This window comes from Festucalex cinctus, chromosome 5 (genome assembly GCF_051991245.1).
Source record: "Festucalex cinctus isolate MCC-2025b chromosome 5, RoL_Fcin_1.0, whole genome shotgun sequence".
Classification (NCBI taxonomy): domain Eukaryota; kingdom Metazoa; phylum Chordata; class Actinopteri; order Syngnathiformes; family Syngnathidae; genus Festucalex; species Festucalex cinctus.
The window spans coordinates 25587918-25606691 of record NC_135415.1 but is presented as its reverse complement, the minus strand read 5'-3'; the positions used below and the strand labels follow the sequence as shown (position 1 = coordinate 25606691).

At 41.1% G+C, this 18774-nt stretch overlaps 2 protein-coding genes across 4 annotated transcripts; one reads left to right on the top strand and one right to left on the bottom strand.

Moving 5' to 3' along the window:
• Positions 1 to 932: 932 nt before the first annotated feature.
• On the bottom strand, positions 933 to 14490 carry thbs4a (thrombospondin 4a). The gene is made up of 23 exons (XM_077521582.1): positions 13140 to 14490; positions 10432 to 10629; positions 10117 to 10352; positions 9934 to 10039; positions 8599 to 8690; positions 7896 to 7947; positions 7448 to 7650; positions 7242 to 7379; positions 6136 to 6216; positions 5881 to 6033; positions 5680 to 5784; positions 5380 to 5487; positions 4973 to 5132; positions 3645 to 3763; positions 3516 to 3568; positions 3168 to 3252; positions 2307 to 2403; positions 2053 to 2231; positions 1905 to 1953; positions 1639 to 1835; positions 1404 to 1576; positions 1202 to 1341; positions 933 to 1117 (listed from the first exon to the last, which is right to left on the bottom strand). The coding sequence occupies exons 1-23, from the start codon at positions 13216 to 13218 to the stop codon at positions 1080 to 1082; spliced, it is 2841 nt and encodes a 946-aa protein (XP_077377708.1). The 5' UTR covers positions 13219 to 14490; the 3' UTR covers positions 933 to 1079.
• mtx3 (metaxin 3) lies at positions 14389 to 18498 on the top strand. Of its 3 annotated transcripts, none has more exons than XM_077521583.1 (9): positions 14389 to 14549; positions 15435 to 15504; positions 15594 to 15670; positions 15746 to 15838; positions 15918 to 16100; positions 16191 to 16267; positions 16460 to 16617; positions 16736 to 16824; positions 16920 to 18498. In XM_077521583.1, the coding sequence occupies exons 1-9, from the start codon at positions 14469 to 14471 to the stop codon at positions 17013 to 17015; spliced, it is 924 nt and encodes a 307-aa protein (XP_077377709.1). In that variant the 5' UTR covers positions 14389 to 14468; the 3' UTR covers positions 17016 to 18498. The 3 variants fall into 3 exon arrangements, with proteins under 3 accessions (XP_077377709.1, XP_077377712.1, XP_077377711.1); XM_077521586.1 differs by having other exon boundaries at positions 14477 to 14568; positions 15410 to 15504; XM_077521585.1 differs by lacking the exon at positions 14389 to 14549 and adding an exon at positions 14733 to 14829.
• Positions 18499 to 18774: the final 276 nt, after the last annotated feature.

Below are 18774 nucleotides of genomic sequence, written 5' to 3'. Positions count from 1 at the left end.
GTGTTTACCTTCTGAGTTTAATTAGTCTGATTATCTGAATAGTGGAAATGTGAACATGTTTGATTGATGGCGTCATGTTTGTTTTATTTTCCAGCTCTTATGGAATAAGAAGTTTATATATGAGACAAAGGAAAGAAGAATTAGAAGGAAACTTAAGACCACCAGTAAAGCTTCATTATTTCGACCGACGCTACAAAAATATTTTGCGCTCCCACAACTCTCCACTGCGACTAATTAGTATAATTTGTCTATAATTTTTTTGTAAGTACCCTTCTGCATAATATTGTGTCCTTAACATAAAAAAACAAAAAACAAAAAAAACCTCTCGATTCACATAGAGTTTAGAGCTAAGTAAAACTTCCTTCTTTTTTTTTAACCACTCACACACACACACACGCACGCACGCAAGCTTACATCATGTAAGCCACATGGGGTCTCCCAGGCAGAGAATCGAACCCACGCCAACCAGCACCAAAGGCAGGTGATGGTTCCACTCCTCCACCTGGAGCCGCTAAGTAAAACTTCCTGATCACATTGACAAGGAGTGCGCCACTGCCACCTATTGTAGTGGATGTGCAATTACACTTTATTTTGGTACGGCAAAAAAAGCATGCTAGGCCACAAGTGACACCCAAAGGGGGCCGCAACCCGCCCCACTATTTGAGAAGGACTGTATGAAAGACACAAAGGAATTTGCGAAAATCATCCTGTTCAAGTCTTTCCCTTCCTTCCTTGACTGAATACTGTACAAAAACACAGTGTCAAACAACAATGGCTGGATGACATCCAAGATGATATGATGATGAATGTGGTCCCAAGTTCTGTCCCCTCAAGTGGCATAAACTGAATCAGGGGCACGAAAGCCTCAATTGTAACTTGACAATTGAGTGCCACGACTAACTTCCATGAACAATTTCATGAAATGTCTTGGATGCTTGAAGTTATGTTCTTATTTTATTAAATCTTCATTTGCATCATATAATGTTCAGATGATAAGCACTGTGCTGAATAGTTTGCGTTAAAAAAAAAAAGTATATAATGGCCACCTAGTGATTGTATCTCAGCCCTCAATTGATGTTTTACGCACTGAAGTGCTCATAGTCATCAGGGATGGTGTCTGCAGGAAAACAGAGACCGTTTAGTAAACGTGACAGAATACTCGCACTTGCTGTGGGACTAACTGGACTAATCCACCACTCACCATTGCATCTATACTTGAGATTGGACCAGATGATGTTTTCCTGCGAGAAGCAGAAGACACCGAGTCTGCCTCCTCTCATGCTGGTGTCAAGGATCACACCTGTGTCCGCCACCAGGTCCGAGCCCTCGAAGAAGCGAGCCCTAGTGTACGAGATGGAGACCAGCTAGTTTGTGCTACGTTTAATAAATATCCGTGTCCGTACCTGATGTATCCAACTTGAGGTCTATGCTGGAGAAACCAGCGGTAGGACACCTTGTCCTTCCAGCCCACATTCCTGGGATCTTTCCAGAGGAGACGAACTTGCTCTGGAGTGTCTCCGGTGTGCCACAGGGAGTTCCTCAGATACTCACCGGGTCCCGTTTTGGACTTCACCACCTGATGGCGTGGGACACACAAAATATCAAATACGGGAATTGACGATGACAGCACGCACGTACCTTCAGTTGTATTCCAGGCTCGGCCACGGCTCGGAAGGGCGCAGCCTGCCAGTACGTCTGCTCCGTTTGTTTCCACATGACCACGTAGAAGGAAGACGAGTCCTGGTAACCGAAGATGAAGCCGGCGTAGTCGTCGTCTGTCACGGTGTTGACGTGGAACGTTCCCTCGAAATCCACGCCGCTGAATGCTGTGTAGCCTGCGCAGGACCGAAACAGCGTTTCGTAGAGGAGCGCTCGAGCAGAAAAACACGAGAGGACTTACTCACCTACAGCCAGGCCGGGGTCAGAGTTCATGGTCTGGACTATCTCCATCCCCTTGTGCAAATAAATCTGAATTAACTCATGATATTCTTAGCGCTTGTTTTTTTTTTTTTTTGACAGATAGTAGTAGGTGCAATGCTACCACGTGGTCACCTGGTTAAGAACCACCCAATTGGGATCAATCTGCGAGTCGCCTTCTGGATCCAGGACCACCGTTTGATAGGCTCGGAAATCCGTCAGGGTGACCTCAGCGTTCTCTGGACAGTGGTCGACCACGTCGATGACATTGTCTTTGTCAAAGTCGCCTTGGCACGCGTCCCCCACCTTGTCGTCTGAAACACGAACACACAAGCGCCACTTTGAACACACTCCAATAAGAACTGTCATTAAAATGTTAACATACTCACTATCCGAGTCCTTTTGGTCTGGGTTGGCTACCAATCTACAGTTGTCCTCGTCGTCCTTGATGCCGTCATTATCGTCATCGTCATCACATTCATCTCCCTGACAATAATGTGTGGATTACAAATCACCAGTGCTTCATGAAGCTTCATTTTTAAACCCTCTAGCACCCTCACTACTTTGAGCTAGTGATGGGAAAATGAAGCTTCATGACACACTTGTGATATCTTTTTTTTAAACCAAGAGCACCCTCTAGAGGTCTAAAAAATATCACAAGTGCTTCATGAAGCTTCGTTTTCCCATCACTACGGAGTGATACACTTGTGATATTTTTTAGACCTCTAGAGTGTGCTCTTGGTTTACTAGAAAAGTAGTGATGGGAAAACGAAGCATCATGAAGCACTTGTGATATTTTTTAGACCTCTAGATTGTGCTCTTGGGTTAAAAATGAAGCTTCATTTTCCCATCACTAGAAAGTAGTGATGGAAATTAAATCGATTTCCATTGCACTAGCCTTTATCTTTAAACCAAGAGCACCATCGAGAGGAGTCAAAAAAATATTTCAAGTGCTTCATGAAGCTTCATTTTCCCCACCACTAATTGTCATCCTCTGTTGTTTCCTGGTTAGATTAAATGGTGGTCTAAATCCAGACGTGTCAATATTTCATAAATAACATTCACATATATAACATGCTGATGTACTAACTCACACTCAAGCTAAACCACTACATTTAGTTTCTCATTATTGTATCACTTTTTAAGCTTTGCTTTCTTGGACGTTTTTGTGGGGAGATGAAGCCTGATTTCACGGGGGCGGCCATCTTGGAAAGTGAAGTTGGCACTGGTGAATCAGGAGAATAGCTAACCATGCCATCCTTGTCCGTGTCCAACTGAGAGGAGTTGATGACATTGGGACAGTTGTCTTTGGTGTTTTGATGGCCGTCTCCATCACTGCAAAAGAAGAGGAAGGTCAGGATTGCAAAATGGGAGCTTTCACTGTTGCAAATTTTGATGGGATATAGTGGACACGAAAATATATAAGTGGAAAACAAACAAATGTATAGTTATAAAACATAATTTGGAGCTGCTTTTCATTGGCTAGCAATCATTTGTTGTTCAATAAAAGGATTACATTGAAAAGTTACACAAATAATCCTGTTAAAAAAAATAAAATACTGTTTGAACCATTAAAGACCAGATGGATGAGTGCCTACGTGTCAATGTTGTCATCACATGTATCTCCTACCAGATCGTCGTCCGAGTCTGACTGCGATCGTGAAAAAGAGAAAGGTTTGTAAGCGTTTCAGGTAAATGTTTGTGGGCGGGGTTGTTTGGTTAGTTACCTGGTTAGGATTAGCCATGTCCGGACAGCTGTCACACGCATCTCCCACGCCGTCATTATCTTTGTCGCTCTGGTCCGGGTTAGCCACACGCGGGCAATTGTCCACTCTATTCTTCAAATCTGACGGACAAACATTTTTGTTTCATATTACTGTGGCTGAAGAGTGTGTGAAAGTGTGGAATGAATCATAAACAGTCCGAAACTCAATGCAGAAAAGTCGCTGGCCAAATGTCCGTGTGTTTTTAAGACAAAGGTCAAATATTTTCCAGAGCCCCTCAATGCTTGGCAGACGCCTGGATGGAAAATATTTTTTGGGACGAGACAGACGTGTGACCAAACGTTATTAAAATCAATCCAACTTCAGATCTAACGATTAGAAGGTTGGAATGAGGAATGTTGAACACAATACGTCCGGGAACCAACAAGTACACACAAGGAGTTGGAAGTCATCAGTGGAAAACATGAGGAAAACGGGCATTTAAGGGAAGCCTGTGAAAACTCCTGCAATTACACAAGGAACATTTCACACTGGTTTCAGCAGAACTGGTGACGCGTTACCTATTAATTTGAATGTACAGAAATGGTCTAACAAGCGGAGGTGGGAATTGTAAACAGGCAAAGAAACAAACAGGAGGATGTTGAAGAGTTAACGCTTTGTCAGCTGAGGTTAGCATATGCTAGGTATGCTAACTTGTCCACTTGAATATGGTTATTTTTTTCTTGTAAGAGTAGACATTAAAAACAGGACGTGGTGGTTTAGGCAACACAAAGAGTCTTTCAATACCTCAAATGGACATTTGGTTCTTTTAAATGTCATTTGATGCAATAAAAACAGTAATAACCCACTTACCCAAACATCCAAACTTTGACTTTAGCCACTCCATGACATTTACAAAAATGACACCCTGTAATTACAGCCGCTTATGATGGAAAATTAACTTCTTAGTGCATATAAACAAAGTTGGGTTTCTGAAGTGCCTGCCCAACCATCAAGTGTGACATTACACCACTCAGTAAATCTTTTGTGAGCTGCCTATTTCCGAAAAAGTGTTTGTGAACGAGCCGTTTGGAATATTTGCCAAAACTGTGACGTAACAATACTGATAATTTGCAAAATGTCACCCCAACAATGAGTTACTTTGCCCATGTCTTGACAGGTTGACTGGGAGAAGACAATACACGGAAGCACAATGATTTAAAAGTCAAAAGACGAGCAGATCTGTGGTATTATAACGCGTATTAGCATTAGCTAACCGCGCTATTGTGTGCTGTGCCTTACAGGTTCATACTGGAAAGCTCTGAAAACATAATCTATATATGCAAACTTACTATCCCCGTCCATGTCGTCATCACATTCATCGCCCAGCCCATCTTTGTCTGTATCTTTCTGGGATGGATTTTCCACTGTTCTGCAGTTGTCACAAGCGTCGCCATGGAGATCCTTATCGCTGTTCTTCTGGTCCACATTCGGAACCAGCCAGCAATTGTCCTGGGATGTTCAAACACACTGTTACATTATTGCCTCAGAGTCCAAAATAGCAGAGGTTAACAGAGTGGAAAATATTTCGTCGCTGTCCTGTGAAAAAACGCATGTTTTTTTTTTTTTTTTAAGTTATTGAGATGTCACTCTGCATTCAGTTTCATCCCATAAACATAAAAATGTAGGGGAAAAAATGGCACAAAAAGGAGTTTTTCACAGAATAGTGACGATCTGCATGTCGGAATTTATTCGCTACATTTATGTTAATGATGCCATCGCTGTCTGCATCGTCATCACAGGCGTCACCCAGCCCGTCTCTGTCGGCATCTTCCTGGCCAGAATTTGGAACAAACACACAGTTGTCCTGGAAACAGCATTGAAACAGACAAATTAATTATTTGTTCATCTTCCTATGATGGATTACATGCACTATAGTAAGGTTTGGTAGGTAGGTGGGAGGCTAGGGAGGAACGTACACTGGTTGGGTATGAAGGTAGGATGTACATACTAGGAAAGAAAATTGAACGAGCAAGAGGAAGAGAGATTTATGCATAACCTTATTACAGTTGTTTCCTGGGCAGTCAAGATTACTGTCAGGATACGCATCAATATCGGTGTCCTTTCCACACTTATAGCCATTGCCTGCCCAACCAACACCACACTAACACACACAAACAGAGAGAGGCACAAATACGGTACAATACGAGCTCACAACAACAATTCAGTGAATGGTCAGGAGGTATTTTGTTGATCTCACCACACAGCTAATACTGCCGTCTCTCTGCACAACACATTCGGCGTTGGCGTCACATGGATTGGGCTGCCCATTGGGACAGAGTCTGGTGCCCTGGCAGCCGCTCGCCTGGTCACCTGTGAAGCCATTTTTACAGTCTCCACAGCGGAAGGAGCCCTAGAGAGAACAGCGCACGGTCACCAGACAGGTGGTTTCAAAAGGAGCTTTTGCGAAGAACTCTGCAGTTGTTCCCATTTGATCTTATCTTTATGGTCTTACGATGGTGTTGTGGCAGTGGGAGTTGGCAGTGCAGCCTCCGTGGTCAGGTGGGCTCATGCACTCGTCTATATCCTCACACACCTTGAAGAAACATGAATGGGGGTGGGAATCATATTATTTCTATATTTTAATCCCCCCCCCAAAAAAAAAAAAAAAAATTGACAATAATATATTCTATGCAGCCCCACCGTTGCATTAGTGGAATATGAGTTAAGCAGTAAAATCCAGAAGGCGGCCATTTTGCCTTCTCCCATCGACTTAAATATGACATCACAGTTGCTCAGGTCTCAGGAAACAACCAATCAGAGTTCAGCTTCATAAAACAAGTGAGCTGTGATTGGCCGTTGCCTGAGCCCTGAGCAACTGTGATGTCATCTTCCGTCGACAGGAAGTGGCAAAATGGCCGCCCCCTGAGCTGGATAAAAATGGCTGGATTTTGCTTGGCAACTCATATTCCACAAATGTAATATTAATCGGAATGTCATGTTTCGATTAGAATGCAAATTATATTATTGTTAAGAAATGTTTAAGGTTGACTTCCTCTTTAACTATGATTTCATATTTACCTGTGGCTGGAAGGCAAAGTGTGAAGTCTCTGATACAGAAACGCAAATCAATATATAGTGGGCCTCACTTTTATGTCATTTTTCAGATTAGACAGTAATTTATTAAATGTAGTGAATGAATGATTCAAGACAAAATATTTGCCATGAATCATTCTTGAAGCCGAAAACATCAAACAAATTCACAAAGGCCACTGGCGGCCATCTTGCTTCTTCAAATCGTATCGTTTACAGTTAATGGTTTTCCATGTCTGTTTTTTTTTAATATCCAGTCTCCAAGATCTCAATCAATAAAGATTTCAACTACAGTTGACTTTACCTCTCTCTAAGTATGTTTTTTTTTTTAATGTTTTTTTTTTTTTTACTTTGTTTAAAAAAAAAAAAAAAAGTAGCAAGCCATTTTTAACAAAGGAATTGATGTATGTTTTCAAACATAAGGCAGAAAAGTCATAAAAGTAATTGAAAAGATAAATACTCGAGTAAAGTCAAAAGTACAATAACACCAAGTATTTGTAATTATACTTGCCAACACTGAAGACCAACCTGTTGGTTAGCTTGAGCATAAGATACTCCAACTCCGGTTAATTCTGGTCCAGCATATCCCAAAGGACATTTGTCACATCGGAAGCCAGGCTCGGTGTTCTCGCACCTTACGCCAGGGAAACACGGATTGAACTGGCACTAAAACACAACATAACATCGAATTAGTGTCACGTTGTCTTATTCCCAATTTGAGCTCAGTTCAGTACCTCGTCGATGTCATCGCAGTGAACCCCATCCCCCGTATACCCGTCAGGACAGGGAGCGCATTGGTAGCCTCCCATTGAAGAGGGAATGCACATGTCCTGTCGGAAACACGTTCCAGGTGGACACGGAGGAGGTATTTCGTACTGGCCTGGACCTGGACCTGGACCTGGACCTGGTCCTGGGTTGGTTGGCCTTCCATCGGGACCTGCACACAATATTTGGCTAAAAGTACAAAGTACTGAGCGGAGTTGAAGACTTGTTTTTCCACATCAAACTCAAAGGATGCCTTTATAGACCTTTCTTTCTACGTCAGACAAAAAAAATGGGCCTTCCTCAAACTGTTGGAAGCATAATATTGTCCAACTTTTTTTTTAGGAGGGAACTGAGCAGGCGGTTTCAATTCAAAGAGTGGGGGGAAAAGTTCAGTTCAGTGTTTCCTGTTCTACTTACCACAAGGAAGACACTCTGTGATGGTGTTCCTCAGAAAGTTGGTCTCTTTTATCTTGGACAAAAATATAGGACAAACTCAAATTATTCTACATTTATGTATCAACTGTTTCTAGGTTTAGAATAAGTCTGTATGGTTTATTTTTTTTTATTATTTTTTTTATTTTTTAGTGAAAACAAAAGACAATCGATGCCAATGGATCAAGCTTTTGTTTCCTGTCATTTAGACAAAACAGTCAGAGTCAGGCTATTGCCTGGTACTGTAAAAAAAATATCTGATTTGAGCTCAACCCCCGATTCCCTCCCACCCCCCGTTTTTTTTTTTTTTTTTAGATTCCCATCACTGGTTGCACAATCCCCTGAAAACAAAACGGTTCCAGAAACCCAGTAGGTCACTTTTTACGAGAAGTTGATTTTATTGCAAAACCAATCTCGCCCAAAAGTAAAAGCACATTTAAACATAATTGCAACTCTGGCTACATTCTTCACCTTTTACCAGTAAGTCTCAGTAGGCTACATTAATAGTGTTACATATAATTGTAATGTGAATACAACTGATTGCTTGAGCATATCAAAACATTGCCTTGTGAATAATTCTCGTGCCAACATCTACCTATCATCAGATCTATTTTTGAAATGTGACAAAGCTGACAATGTAAACATTTTTATACGTTTTCTTGGCCAGACATAACCAAAAAGAAGTTACCTGCTGATTGAGCATCTCTTTCATCTCAGCCAGCATGCTCCTTAATTCCTGCATCGTGGTCTGCTCCTGAACGCCTCTGCCTGCCTGGAAACCTGAGAAATTGAAAGATTAGTGACCATGTTGCGTTTTGCTGTAAGAATCATTGGAACGTTGGTAGAAACCTTTTTTTTTTTTTTTTTTTTTTTTTTTAATTGAGATAAGCATTCAGTGATAAAATGTGTTTTACATTGAGAGGAGTGATTCAAGTAAAGAAACTTCCGAGTTATTTCCTTCGTAACTGTCCTCTTGTTTACAATTCATGATGGGCAAAGTTGACAGACACATTTTTTACATTGCGCTTTGATTGAGCCCCACAAAACTCAGCTTGGCAAGAAGTGGCTGCGCAAACCAGTGATGTGAATTTCGGGCTAACATAATTGCTGTTGTTTCCTGAGGTCATGGTGAGTGAACCAGATTAGTAACATTTTGACCTTATTTAAGATATAGCTTTTGAAAGTTATGTTACTGTTAGCTAAAATGCTATATACCACATTCAATCTACTATTGTTGCTGTTGTAAACAGGCACACAGGAGCCTACTGTACTTTCACACATAAGCACATAAGTGAGTGAGATTATTCCAGTCGCAGAACACATATTAAACATTAACATTAAACAAACAGTCAGACCTAAAGACAAGTCTTCAGTAAATTTAACATGCATTATTTATTTATTTATTTATTTATTTATTTGAAACGTCGGAGGATGTTGGAACAAACGTCCACACGAGAAGGCCAGCCTATTTGATACACGTGCTCATAGATATAAACAATCGATGTCTCATGACGTAATCTACAACGTCATCATCGGTCGGCCATCTTAGGACGGGGGACTACAAGTCGTCTGGGTTGCTCAGTCGTGGCAAGACAAGTTGCGTGATTTCCTCACTTAAATGCTTAATTTAATTTAAAAACGGATTGGTTTATTAGAAACCTTATTAATATGGTTTATGGTTCAGGCTGAATTTTTAAAATATTTGTTATTATTATTATTATTATTATTATTTATTTATTTATTTTTGAAAAATGTGGAATAGTAGTTTGTGTCATGTCTTGTCTTGTGTCATATGTCTAACAACAAAAATGAAAATAGGTTGAGAATTTGGGAGATTTGAGCCATCTACAGTTATTCTTAAAGTCCATCCATTGACTGTAATGTTACGAGTGTCCTATGCTCACGTTTCTTCTCATTGGCTCACAGTGTGGACGAGACATCTAGTGTTTATATCTATGCACGTGTTGACCACCACACCATTAAATCTAAAGTTAAGACGATTAGAATGTCATTGTTCTCTCACTCAGCAGCTTCAGAGGTTCATTCTGATCCATGCTGCAGTCCTGCAGTGTTGCCACGTTTTCTATGGTGTCATCAAGCACCAGTTTCATGTCAGTCATGCCACCACCCTTCATCGAAAATGCAAAACAAGGACAAATAAATGACAGCAAATAATGCACTTAATGTAAATCTTCATTTCTTTAACCTGCAGCGTCCTGAGCGCGACTGAGTTCGGACGGCGAGGGATGGACCCAAAGGCAGCTGGCAGGTCATCCAGAGTGTGCACCAGCCTGCAGTCCACATAGATGTTGAGGCGAGGCGGGCCTCGTTGCAGACCGCTGGCATGCAGCAGCACGTGGTGCTCGTTGCCGTCGGCCAGGGAGCCGTGGTTAAAACTGGTTGTGCCGTATCTGCCATCAGTCTTCTGGTAGCGCAAGGTGACTTGAGATGTTGAAAGAGAGCATCGCTGTCACTACCTGCTGGATAGAAGTCGTCACGTGATTCGTTAGCCCTCTCTCACCTTTGCTCAGTTTGGCCTGCACGTTGAGCTCCAGGTACTTGCTGTTGTCTTTGGGGTTAATGACGCTGTAAAGGGATGTGGGGGCCTTGTTTTGGAGTTTGAACGAGGACAGCAGGAAGGCCTCGTCCCGGCCTTTATTCTTTAAGCTTCCTTGGAGCAAGTCCGGCAGGCAGTCCGGCGACACCAGAAGGTCATACACTGACACAGGAGAGTTGACTTGTTAAAACTAATTCAAGCAAGTTTTTAAAATGGCCAAAATAATCATTTTTACGATGTTGGCTAACTTTAGACTTGTGGGACTTGGTCACAATTTTCCCTTTGGAATGTCAATCATATGTGTAATTAACTCATTCACTCCCAGCCATTTTCACAAAAGCGATCCCGTTCGCTTCCGGCTTTTTTTACTGGATTTTGACTGATTTTGCAAGGCCCACAGAATATTGTGTTCAATTGCTATAAAAGCCTACCAAAAGAAAGATTAAAGTCTCTTCTTTCATCAGGAAAAAAAAAGTATGTTTCTATCTGTTTCCGTTTTGAAGCAATTAGCATTAGAAGAGAGCTAAGTTTCATCAGTTTTCACAAATCTATTCAAAATTGTAAGTATTTGAGCTTTTTTTCTACATGGCCCTGGTTGATCTCCTTTGCTCTGCTGCCACCTGCTGGCCGTTTGTGTAATAACTACCATTTCTGCAACCGTTCTTTGCAGTTGAGAGGCTGCATCAAAGCCTTCTGTATGCTAAAAAAAAAAAAAAAAAGTCTTTGGGACACTTAGAACTTTAAAAAAAACATATTTACACGTTATTGGGAGCAAATGAGTTAATTGTATGAGATACTCCGTCCACAACACATACTTTTCCCTAAATGTTGGTTCACAAGAGAGATATTTTTTTGTTGTTTTTTTCTACTGGCAGGTCTACATCCAAACAGTGATAGCTGCCAGTGTACTGTGGATTGGCTTTGCTGAGTCACTTTATGAATTAAGTGTGACAGGGTGTCCACGTGTGTGCAATGTGACCTACGTGAATGCGTTTGTAGCCTGATGTCTTTTATAGAGTGACGGACTGGAGCTGCCGAAGCAGCGGCGCACACTCTTTCCACTGGAGACAACACACTCGTTTCGCATTGACGTGCGCGCTGCCGTTTGCGCAACTCAAGAATAACATGAAGTGACAGGAAAATGATGTGGAAAAAATGGTGTGTTGTTTCCAGGCAAATCTGTTTTGTTTTTTTTGCATATGTACTTTTTCAGATGTCAGGTAGAGATGCTTTACCAATCAAGGCTCTCTTTTTTGGACATTATTTCTCCAACCTCAAAAGCTCCTAAAGACAAGTAGAGTTGTATTCAACAGAACAGGCATCTGTTAAGGGTAGATAATTGCTGGATTACTCTTATGCTAATGCTACAAAAGTGGAGTTCCACAATAGGGATGGCCACAGCAACACGTAATTTGTTAACACATTAACTGGTCCCAGATTGGCCCCTCCGTACATTTCAGACCTCTTCCAGAAGCACTGAGGTCTGAGGGCCACTTCCAGCCCGTGTTGCCTCAGATCAGACTAAAGGCTAGGGGGGATAGGGTCCTCTCTGTGGTTGGGCCCGGCCTAAGGTGTGGAACACTTGCCTCTCCATGTTCAAACTGCTCCCACAGTGGACTGTTTTAAGTCTCGTGTTAAGACCCACTTTTATTCTTTGGCTTTTTAGCTGAGGGTAAATTGTGTGGTCCTTGCGGTCTTTTTGTGTTTTTTATTCCATTTTATTATTTTTTCATTTTATTTTTTATATAGTATATATTTATTTTAATTTTGTATTTGTTTTAAAATTATTTTTAATGTATTTTTTTTTATTCCATTTTAGTATTTTATTGACTGTTTTTTGGGGGTTTTTTTATAATTGGTTTTACTATATTTTATGTGTATGATAGTGTGTAGTTTGTAAAGCGCATTGTCCAGTAACCAGGTTAGAATTTCATAATTTATCTCTCAATTTACTTCATAAGCATTGCACATGTATTCAAATCTTAGCATTCAGCTTTCAGCATTCCCACGCAATTTCTCCAGAAATTGCACTTAGTCTAGTTACAATATAATAGTGAGGCATGCGCCAAATCAGAGCAAAAATGGGAGTATTAAAATTTCAAAGTTACATTTGTGGGACTGTAATTTTAATGTAGAGACAAACCATCTCAAAGTTGAACATGTTGTTTGCAATGAAAACGAATAACATTTGGCTGGTTTGTCAAACTAACGTCTTTTTTTCCACATTGAAGTTATTTAAAAATACTGAGAGATGTGATGCTTAGTGTGTAGCATTGCTGTCTTATGACAGGTTGTATGGTACTGGGGAATGCGATCAAAACCCATTTACGGAAAACCTTTAAGGAGTCAAACTACTGACTGAAAGAGAAAGCAGATGTGTCTGAGGAGAGTTACTTGCATGCTCTGTAATTTTAAATTAACTATTTTAAATGAATCCAAAATGTACTCTCTCCTAGTGTTGAATATTTAACTATTTTAAAAGTTTTGATTTAGCTCTGGTGTGTTAGTGTTAAAATAATCTCTGTTGGTATAGTCAATTCAGTTTGGGATTTTTTGCTGTGTCTTTACCCCACGGGCGAGCTACAGTGTAGGTTTAAAATGTGACCCAACACAAACCTGCAGTGAATGTTGCTTTAAAATGCAGAATAGTCCGCGAGGTAGCCAGCACTCACCAATGCCTTGAGCTGTAGCAGTGATCAAAAGCTGATGCAGCACCACAGACAGAGCCAAGACTCCAGGCCACACAGTCATCGTCTCCAGTCAGAAGAGGATCCGCTCTTGGAACTGAAAAGTTAGAATCGCATATGCCGGACAAAGCCGAGCATCCAGATGTTGAGGCAAAAACTCAGCAGAGGTGAGCTGGCTGTTTGGCCACAGGCACAGCTTTAAAAGCAGAGGGGAGTGGCCGCCCTCATATGTTGCAAAAAAGTGGCGGCGACTAGTAAACTCATGCACCATAAACAAAGAAAGAAAGCAATATAAAAGAAGTAAGCAGGAACTGAATGATTAAGTGCTAATTGGTCAGGACTCCTATTTATAAGTATATTATGGATATAGTTTTCCAACTGTGATCATAAACTCATGTACAGTAGGAGTTGCACCTCATTGAGCAAAAGTAGTGTGGTTTATTCAATCCCTTTTCTTAAGCACTTGTTCTCACAAGAGGGTACATCTGACAATAACTATCCACACGCATATTCACATCTACAGTATGTGCTGAACAATTTAGACTCTTCAAGGAAACTAACAAATAATTTTGGAATGTATAGCTGCAATGGTTAACACGACTGCCCTACAAATTCTCAGGTTCTAGATTTGAATTTCAGCTTCGGCTACCCTGGGTGGCGTTCACACGTTCTTTTTAATAGTAATAGAAAAAATAATAATAACAGATTGGAATCTGAAGTATAAAAGTGAAACTGGTCAATGTCAAATGTAGGCTATTATGCAATATAGTTCTGACAACTTGACACAATGGAGGGGGGGAAAAGCTAACAAAAAACTTCTCAGCACCCCCTTCTATCAACTTTCATGGGCCTTGTACCATTTAAGAAAAACAGTAAAGATAACTAACGGCTGAGCAAATAGACCTTATCTGCATGTGTTTGTTTTCAGATTAGACAATTTGTGGGCACAAGAAGCTGGTGAGTTCAGGCTGGTTGATGACACACATTCTCTGCAAATCATTCTTGGCGCCAATATCAAACAATTTTCAGAAATAAACCCATGGATGGGGGAATATCTTGCTTCTCGTGATCTGTTGCGTCATCATTTTGTTTACGTAATTAAAAAAAAAAGTAAAAAAGAAGAAAGAATAAAGTGTAGCCTTTGGTTTAAAAATGAAGGGAATACAAGTATGAAGTCGTCAAAAAATAAATGCAAAAAAAAAAAAAATCCCATTAAAGTTAAGAGAAACACGTGTCTAAAGGAAAGTGACGTCAGACAGGCACGTTTGGGCTCCAACGTGACGTCAGGGAGCGACCGCCTTCCTCGGAGCAAACATGGCAGCTGCCATGGAGCTGCGATGCTGGGGCGGCGACTGGGGTCTGCCGTCGGTCCACAACGAGTCACTCGTAGTCCTGGTAACCTTCACGTTTGTTTGCATGGACAAGGCCGTTGCATACGTCACTTTTCCCGGGTTGACTTGTTATTTTTATTCGCTGTCTCCTCTCCGGTTAGCTTCCATGCTAACTTGGTCGTTCCACTGTTCTTATCTGACCGTGCACGGAACTAAGCGTTGTTATTAAACATGTCTTGACAAATATGTATGCAGATGGGACATGTTAACATTAGTGAATGTTAGCTTTGTCCGATCTCCATGGCTGTTGGTCAGAAGTCATGGAGGAAATGGGATCCTTCAAGGTCAGTGCAGAGTAAAATTCCTGAGGTACTTCCCTCACTGTTTGTTTACTATCGAGAATACTGTACACTTAAATCCAATGTCGAGCACCATTCTTGCTGTAGTAGATTGTTTATATGTAAATTATAAAACATTGTAACTGTATTGCATTTTCTATTGAGTAGCCCTCAGGTCGCTTCTAAAAATATCTCACCATTATTTATTTATGTATTTATTTATTTATTTATTTATCAAAGAAAATAGCTCCACTTACAGGAAGCGGTATCAATTTGTTTTGTTGCTATTCTTTTTAAATCACTTTGTGTACATTTGATAATAACAATATTTGGGGAAATAAAATGGTATAGAGGTCAAACGTCAGCATTTTATATTAGCACATAACCACATCATAGTTGTCAAGGAGAAAAGCGAGCGGGAGAATCAACGATGACATAATCTACCCCAAAATAACTGGTGATAAGATTGAGAAAAAAAAAAAGAAAAAAAAGCCCTTTTATCGTCATGGAAACACACATGGGGTTTTCTCCACATTCTTCCCTGTTCTTGCTTGGCTGTCTTTTCTTACCATCTGTGTTAATTCAGCCGTTGTTTTTTTTTCTTCTTTCAGGCATACGCCAAGTTTTCTGGGGCCAAAGTGAACATTTCTCCTATCGACTTGACATGGAAAACTCTGACAGGTGGGCTGAGGCAGTTATTATTAGCAAGGATTGTTTGTGTTGAAGGTTTGGAAAGTGTCTGGATATATATATATTTTTTTCCTCATTAGCAACAGTGCCCGAGTTGGTTTGTGGTGACACTTCAGTGAAAGATCCCTCGCAGATTCTCAACTTCTTGAGAAAGCAGGTATTAGTCGATGCTTTGTAAAGGACTGAGGCACATGCATTTGAATCAAATGGGATTCATTTGTGTTGTTTTCAGAGGTTTAACGCAGACTACGAGCTGAGCGCCCGACAAGGAGCCGACACCATGGCTTACATTGCTCTCCTCGAGGAAAAATTACAACCTGCTCTGGTAACTCGACACCTTCTCAGTCTCGTCGCTTGCAAAAATGTCAAGTGTGACTCCTGATTCTTTGTCCTTCACATGCCAGTTGCACACTTTCTGGTTGGATGCAGAAATCTACGCCAATCTGACGCGGCCGTGGTTTGCCGCCCGCTCGCCGTTCCCCCTCAACTTCCTGGTGCCCGGTCGCCATGCCAACAGCGCCCGCTCCCGCGTCCTGCTGACCAAAGGGGAGGCACCGTTAAGTAGAATCAATGAAGTGGAAGGAAAGGTAAACACAAGTGGCCAAAATGTTGTTGTTTTTTTGTTTGTTTTTTAACTGCACTTATCATTTCCTCACTGTTGTTTCTCACCGTGTCAGCTGTACAGTGATGCCAAGGAGTGCTTGAATCTTCTCTCCTACAGACTGGGAGCAGCTAACTTCTTCTTCGGCAACTTGTACGTACTCAAGGACGTGCTACGACGCCATTGCACTGCACATATCAACACCATGAATGGGATTATTGCACTGTGTTATATATAATAGTAGTATGTAGTATATTTTCACTCATCTGGTGGATTACTGCTCAACTTGGCCCCTATGCAAGTGGATTGTAACGTGTTACGCTATCAACTTGTTTGTGTCTTTAGACCCACCAGCCTGGATGCTTTTGTGTTTGGGTTTGTGGCTCCCCTCCACAAGGCCCCCCTCCCCAACAGCCCCCTGCAGAGCCACCTCAGAAAGCTGGACAACCTCACGCACTTCTGCGACAACATCCTGGCGGTCTACTTCAGCCCGGCCCACCCGTGTAAGCCATTTCTGAGGAAATTTGTTTTGTTGCTTGGTGGCTCTTTAGGGGTTAGCGCTTTTTCCTGTTGCACCAAAGCTTGTCTGCTCGTTTTCCACGGGTGTCCCTGTTTTTCCAGGTCTTCCCCCATCTGTTCAGGAAACAATGGATGCCAACTTGCAGAAACTAACTCAGCTTGTAAACAAAGAGTCCAACTTGATAGAAAAGGTGCTTCGGCTTTTCTTTTCTTTGCATGGCTGACTACGAGAACTTCATCTTATCCTCCAAATTTCCACATGGTTGCTAACGTCTCTTTCTCCCAGATGGATGACAACCTTCGCAGCAGCCCTCAGCACAAACCTCACCGGCCGGAGAACAAACCCAGCCGGGTCACGGAAAAGAGCTCAACACCTGCCTAACCCGTCTCCTCTTCCTCTTCCCCTTCGTCCATCCTGCCCATGCACATCATCCTGCCTTATGAATGGAGGGAATGGACAATAAATTAGACTTGTTGACCGTCGTCAACGGTAACCACAGCGTAACGGACCGTATGCATAAAAACAAAAAGGCAATTTGAAAGTAATGATGATGGCTTTCAAAGATGTCAGTTGGAAAAAGAAAGTACAACATAAGGTCTTAAAAAAAAAAAAAAAAAAAAAAAACTGCACACACGATGGCGGTTAATGATGGAATGGAATAATCAACTGGTACATGGGAAAGACAGAATGTTCAAATGAAAGGCAAAAGGAAAAAAAAAAGAAAATGTCCTCCAGTATAAGTAAGTGGTGCTGTGTTTACATTTTATTTTTCCAAAAGGGAAATGTTGGACTTTATGTTTGACCAGTGGTGGGCAAAATATGGCTCCCGGGCCAACAATGGCCCACGATGTTCTTTAATCCGGCCCGCTGTGCATTTAGATGATCACACCATCATAACCAAAATTACCCAATTGTTACTTCCTTTTTTTTCTACAAATGACTGTGTATCCATTTTAAAAATCCAGTTAGAGCACAAGACTTAGCTGTTGAAAAAGTACCAATACCAAGTATCCTGCAAAGTTATGTGTAATGTACCTTATGCATGCAAACCACTTTTGTGAAGCTTGTATAATTGTAAATAGAATATAAAAATTAAATGATTAATGCAGTTTGCTCATAAAGGGCTCAGTGGCTTGTTTGCTTGGTACGCTGTTGGGATGAAAGGGCCTCACTGTAACATTGGTGGGATTGAAGTGCTGTGTGGATTTCATTCATACTTTTTGTCTTGTATTTCCCTATCATCTAAAACTTGTCTACATGTAAAAGTACTTTATTTGTTGTACATTATACGTACAGGGAAATGTGTTTTCTGCATTTAATCCATTCCTGTATCAAGGCTAAAAGCCAAACTCGACACGGAAAGACCCGCAATGCAGGAATCGAACAGGGACCTTTTTGCTGTGAAGCAGCAGCGCTAACTTCTCTGCTGCACGTTTAATGTCAATCGTTATTGTTTGCTGTTCCTGCATTATGTAACTGACATTTTTTTTGACAAAAAAAAGTGTCAGTGGTTGCCTTTGAATGTTTTTCTTGTATTTAATTTTTTATATATTTAATTTTTACCATGTGTATTGGATTGGATTGCATTGCGAATATGAATTCATGTTGGTACCACAGTCTGTCAGCCTTTATGCATTCATAATATACAATTCAAAATGATCACCATAGATGCATTCCTTTCACTGCAGCATGTATTGAAAGAAAAAGTCTTTTTGTGAGGACTACTGTACTTTTGTGTGCCTTCATTGCTTCTTTCATTTTTGTTTGTGGTCCTAAAACACAACTGTAGTTTTTGCTAAATGCTAATGCATTTTGAATGGAAGTTAAGAGCTTCAAATGAAAGATGAATAAAGTGCAATACTAATGTGTGTTTATTTATTTATTAGATTTAATGGCAAACGCCGCTACCAGTCATCACCACTAAACCGCTGCAGCTTGTCTGCTTTCAATGGTTTGGCCAGTTTACGCTGGCTGGCCGGGCCTTTGATAGTGTGATAGTCTGTTTACTTGTTTGGAGCACAGGACGCGCTTTGTTTGCGCCTGGCCTTTGGCTATGGAAAACGAGTGAGACTAATTGAGAGGAAATGATGCCAGCCAGACATCAGATAGCGTCCTAGTTATTGTTGACATGAAAAGCTCC

Coding starts and splice junctions, on each gene's coding strand:
- thbs4a (XM_077521582.1), bottom strand. CDS start 13,218: ATGACTGTGTGGCCTGGAGTCTTGGCTCTGTCTGTGGTGCTGCATCAG. Junction 10,630..13,139: donor TGCTACAGCTCAAGGCATTG/GTGAGTGCTGGC, acceptor CTCCTGTGTCAG/TGTATGACCTTCTGGTGTCG. Junction 2,232..2,306: donor AGACCAAAAGGACTCGGATA/GTGAGTATGTTA, acceptor TTCGTGTTTCAG/ACGACAAGGTGGGGGACGCG.
- mtx3 (XM_077521586.1), top strand. CDS start 14,492: ATGCTGGGGCGGCGACTGGGGTCTGCCGTCGGTCCACAACGAGTCACT. Junction 15,671..15,745: donor TCAACTTCTTGAGAAAGCAG/GTATTAGTCGAT, acceptor TGTTGTTTTCAG/AGGTTTAACGCAGACTACGA. Junction 16,101..16,190: donor TCAATGAAGTGGAAGGAAAG/GTAAACACAAGT, acceptor TCACCGTGTCAG/CTGTACAGTGATGCCAAGGA.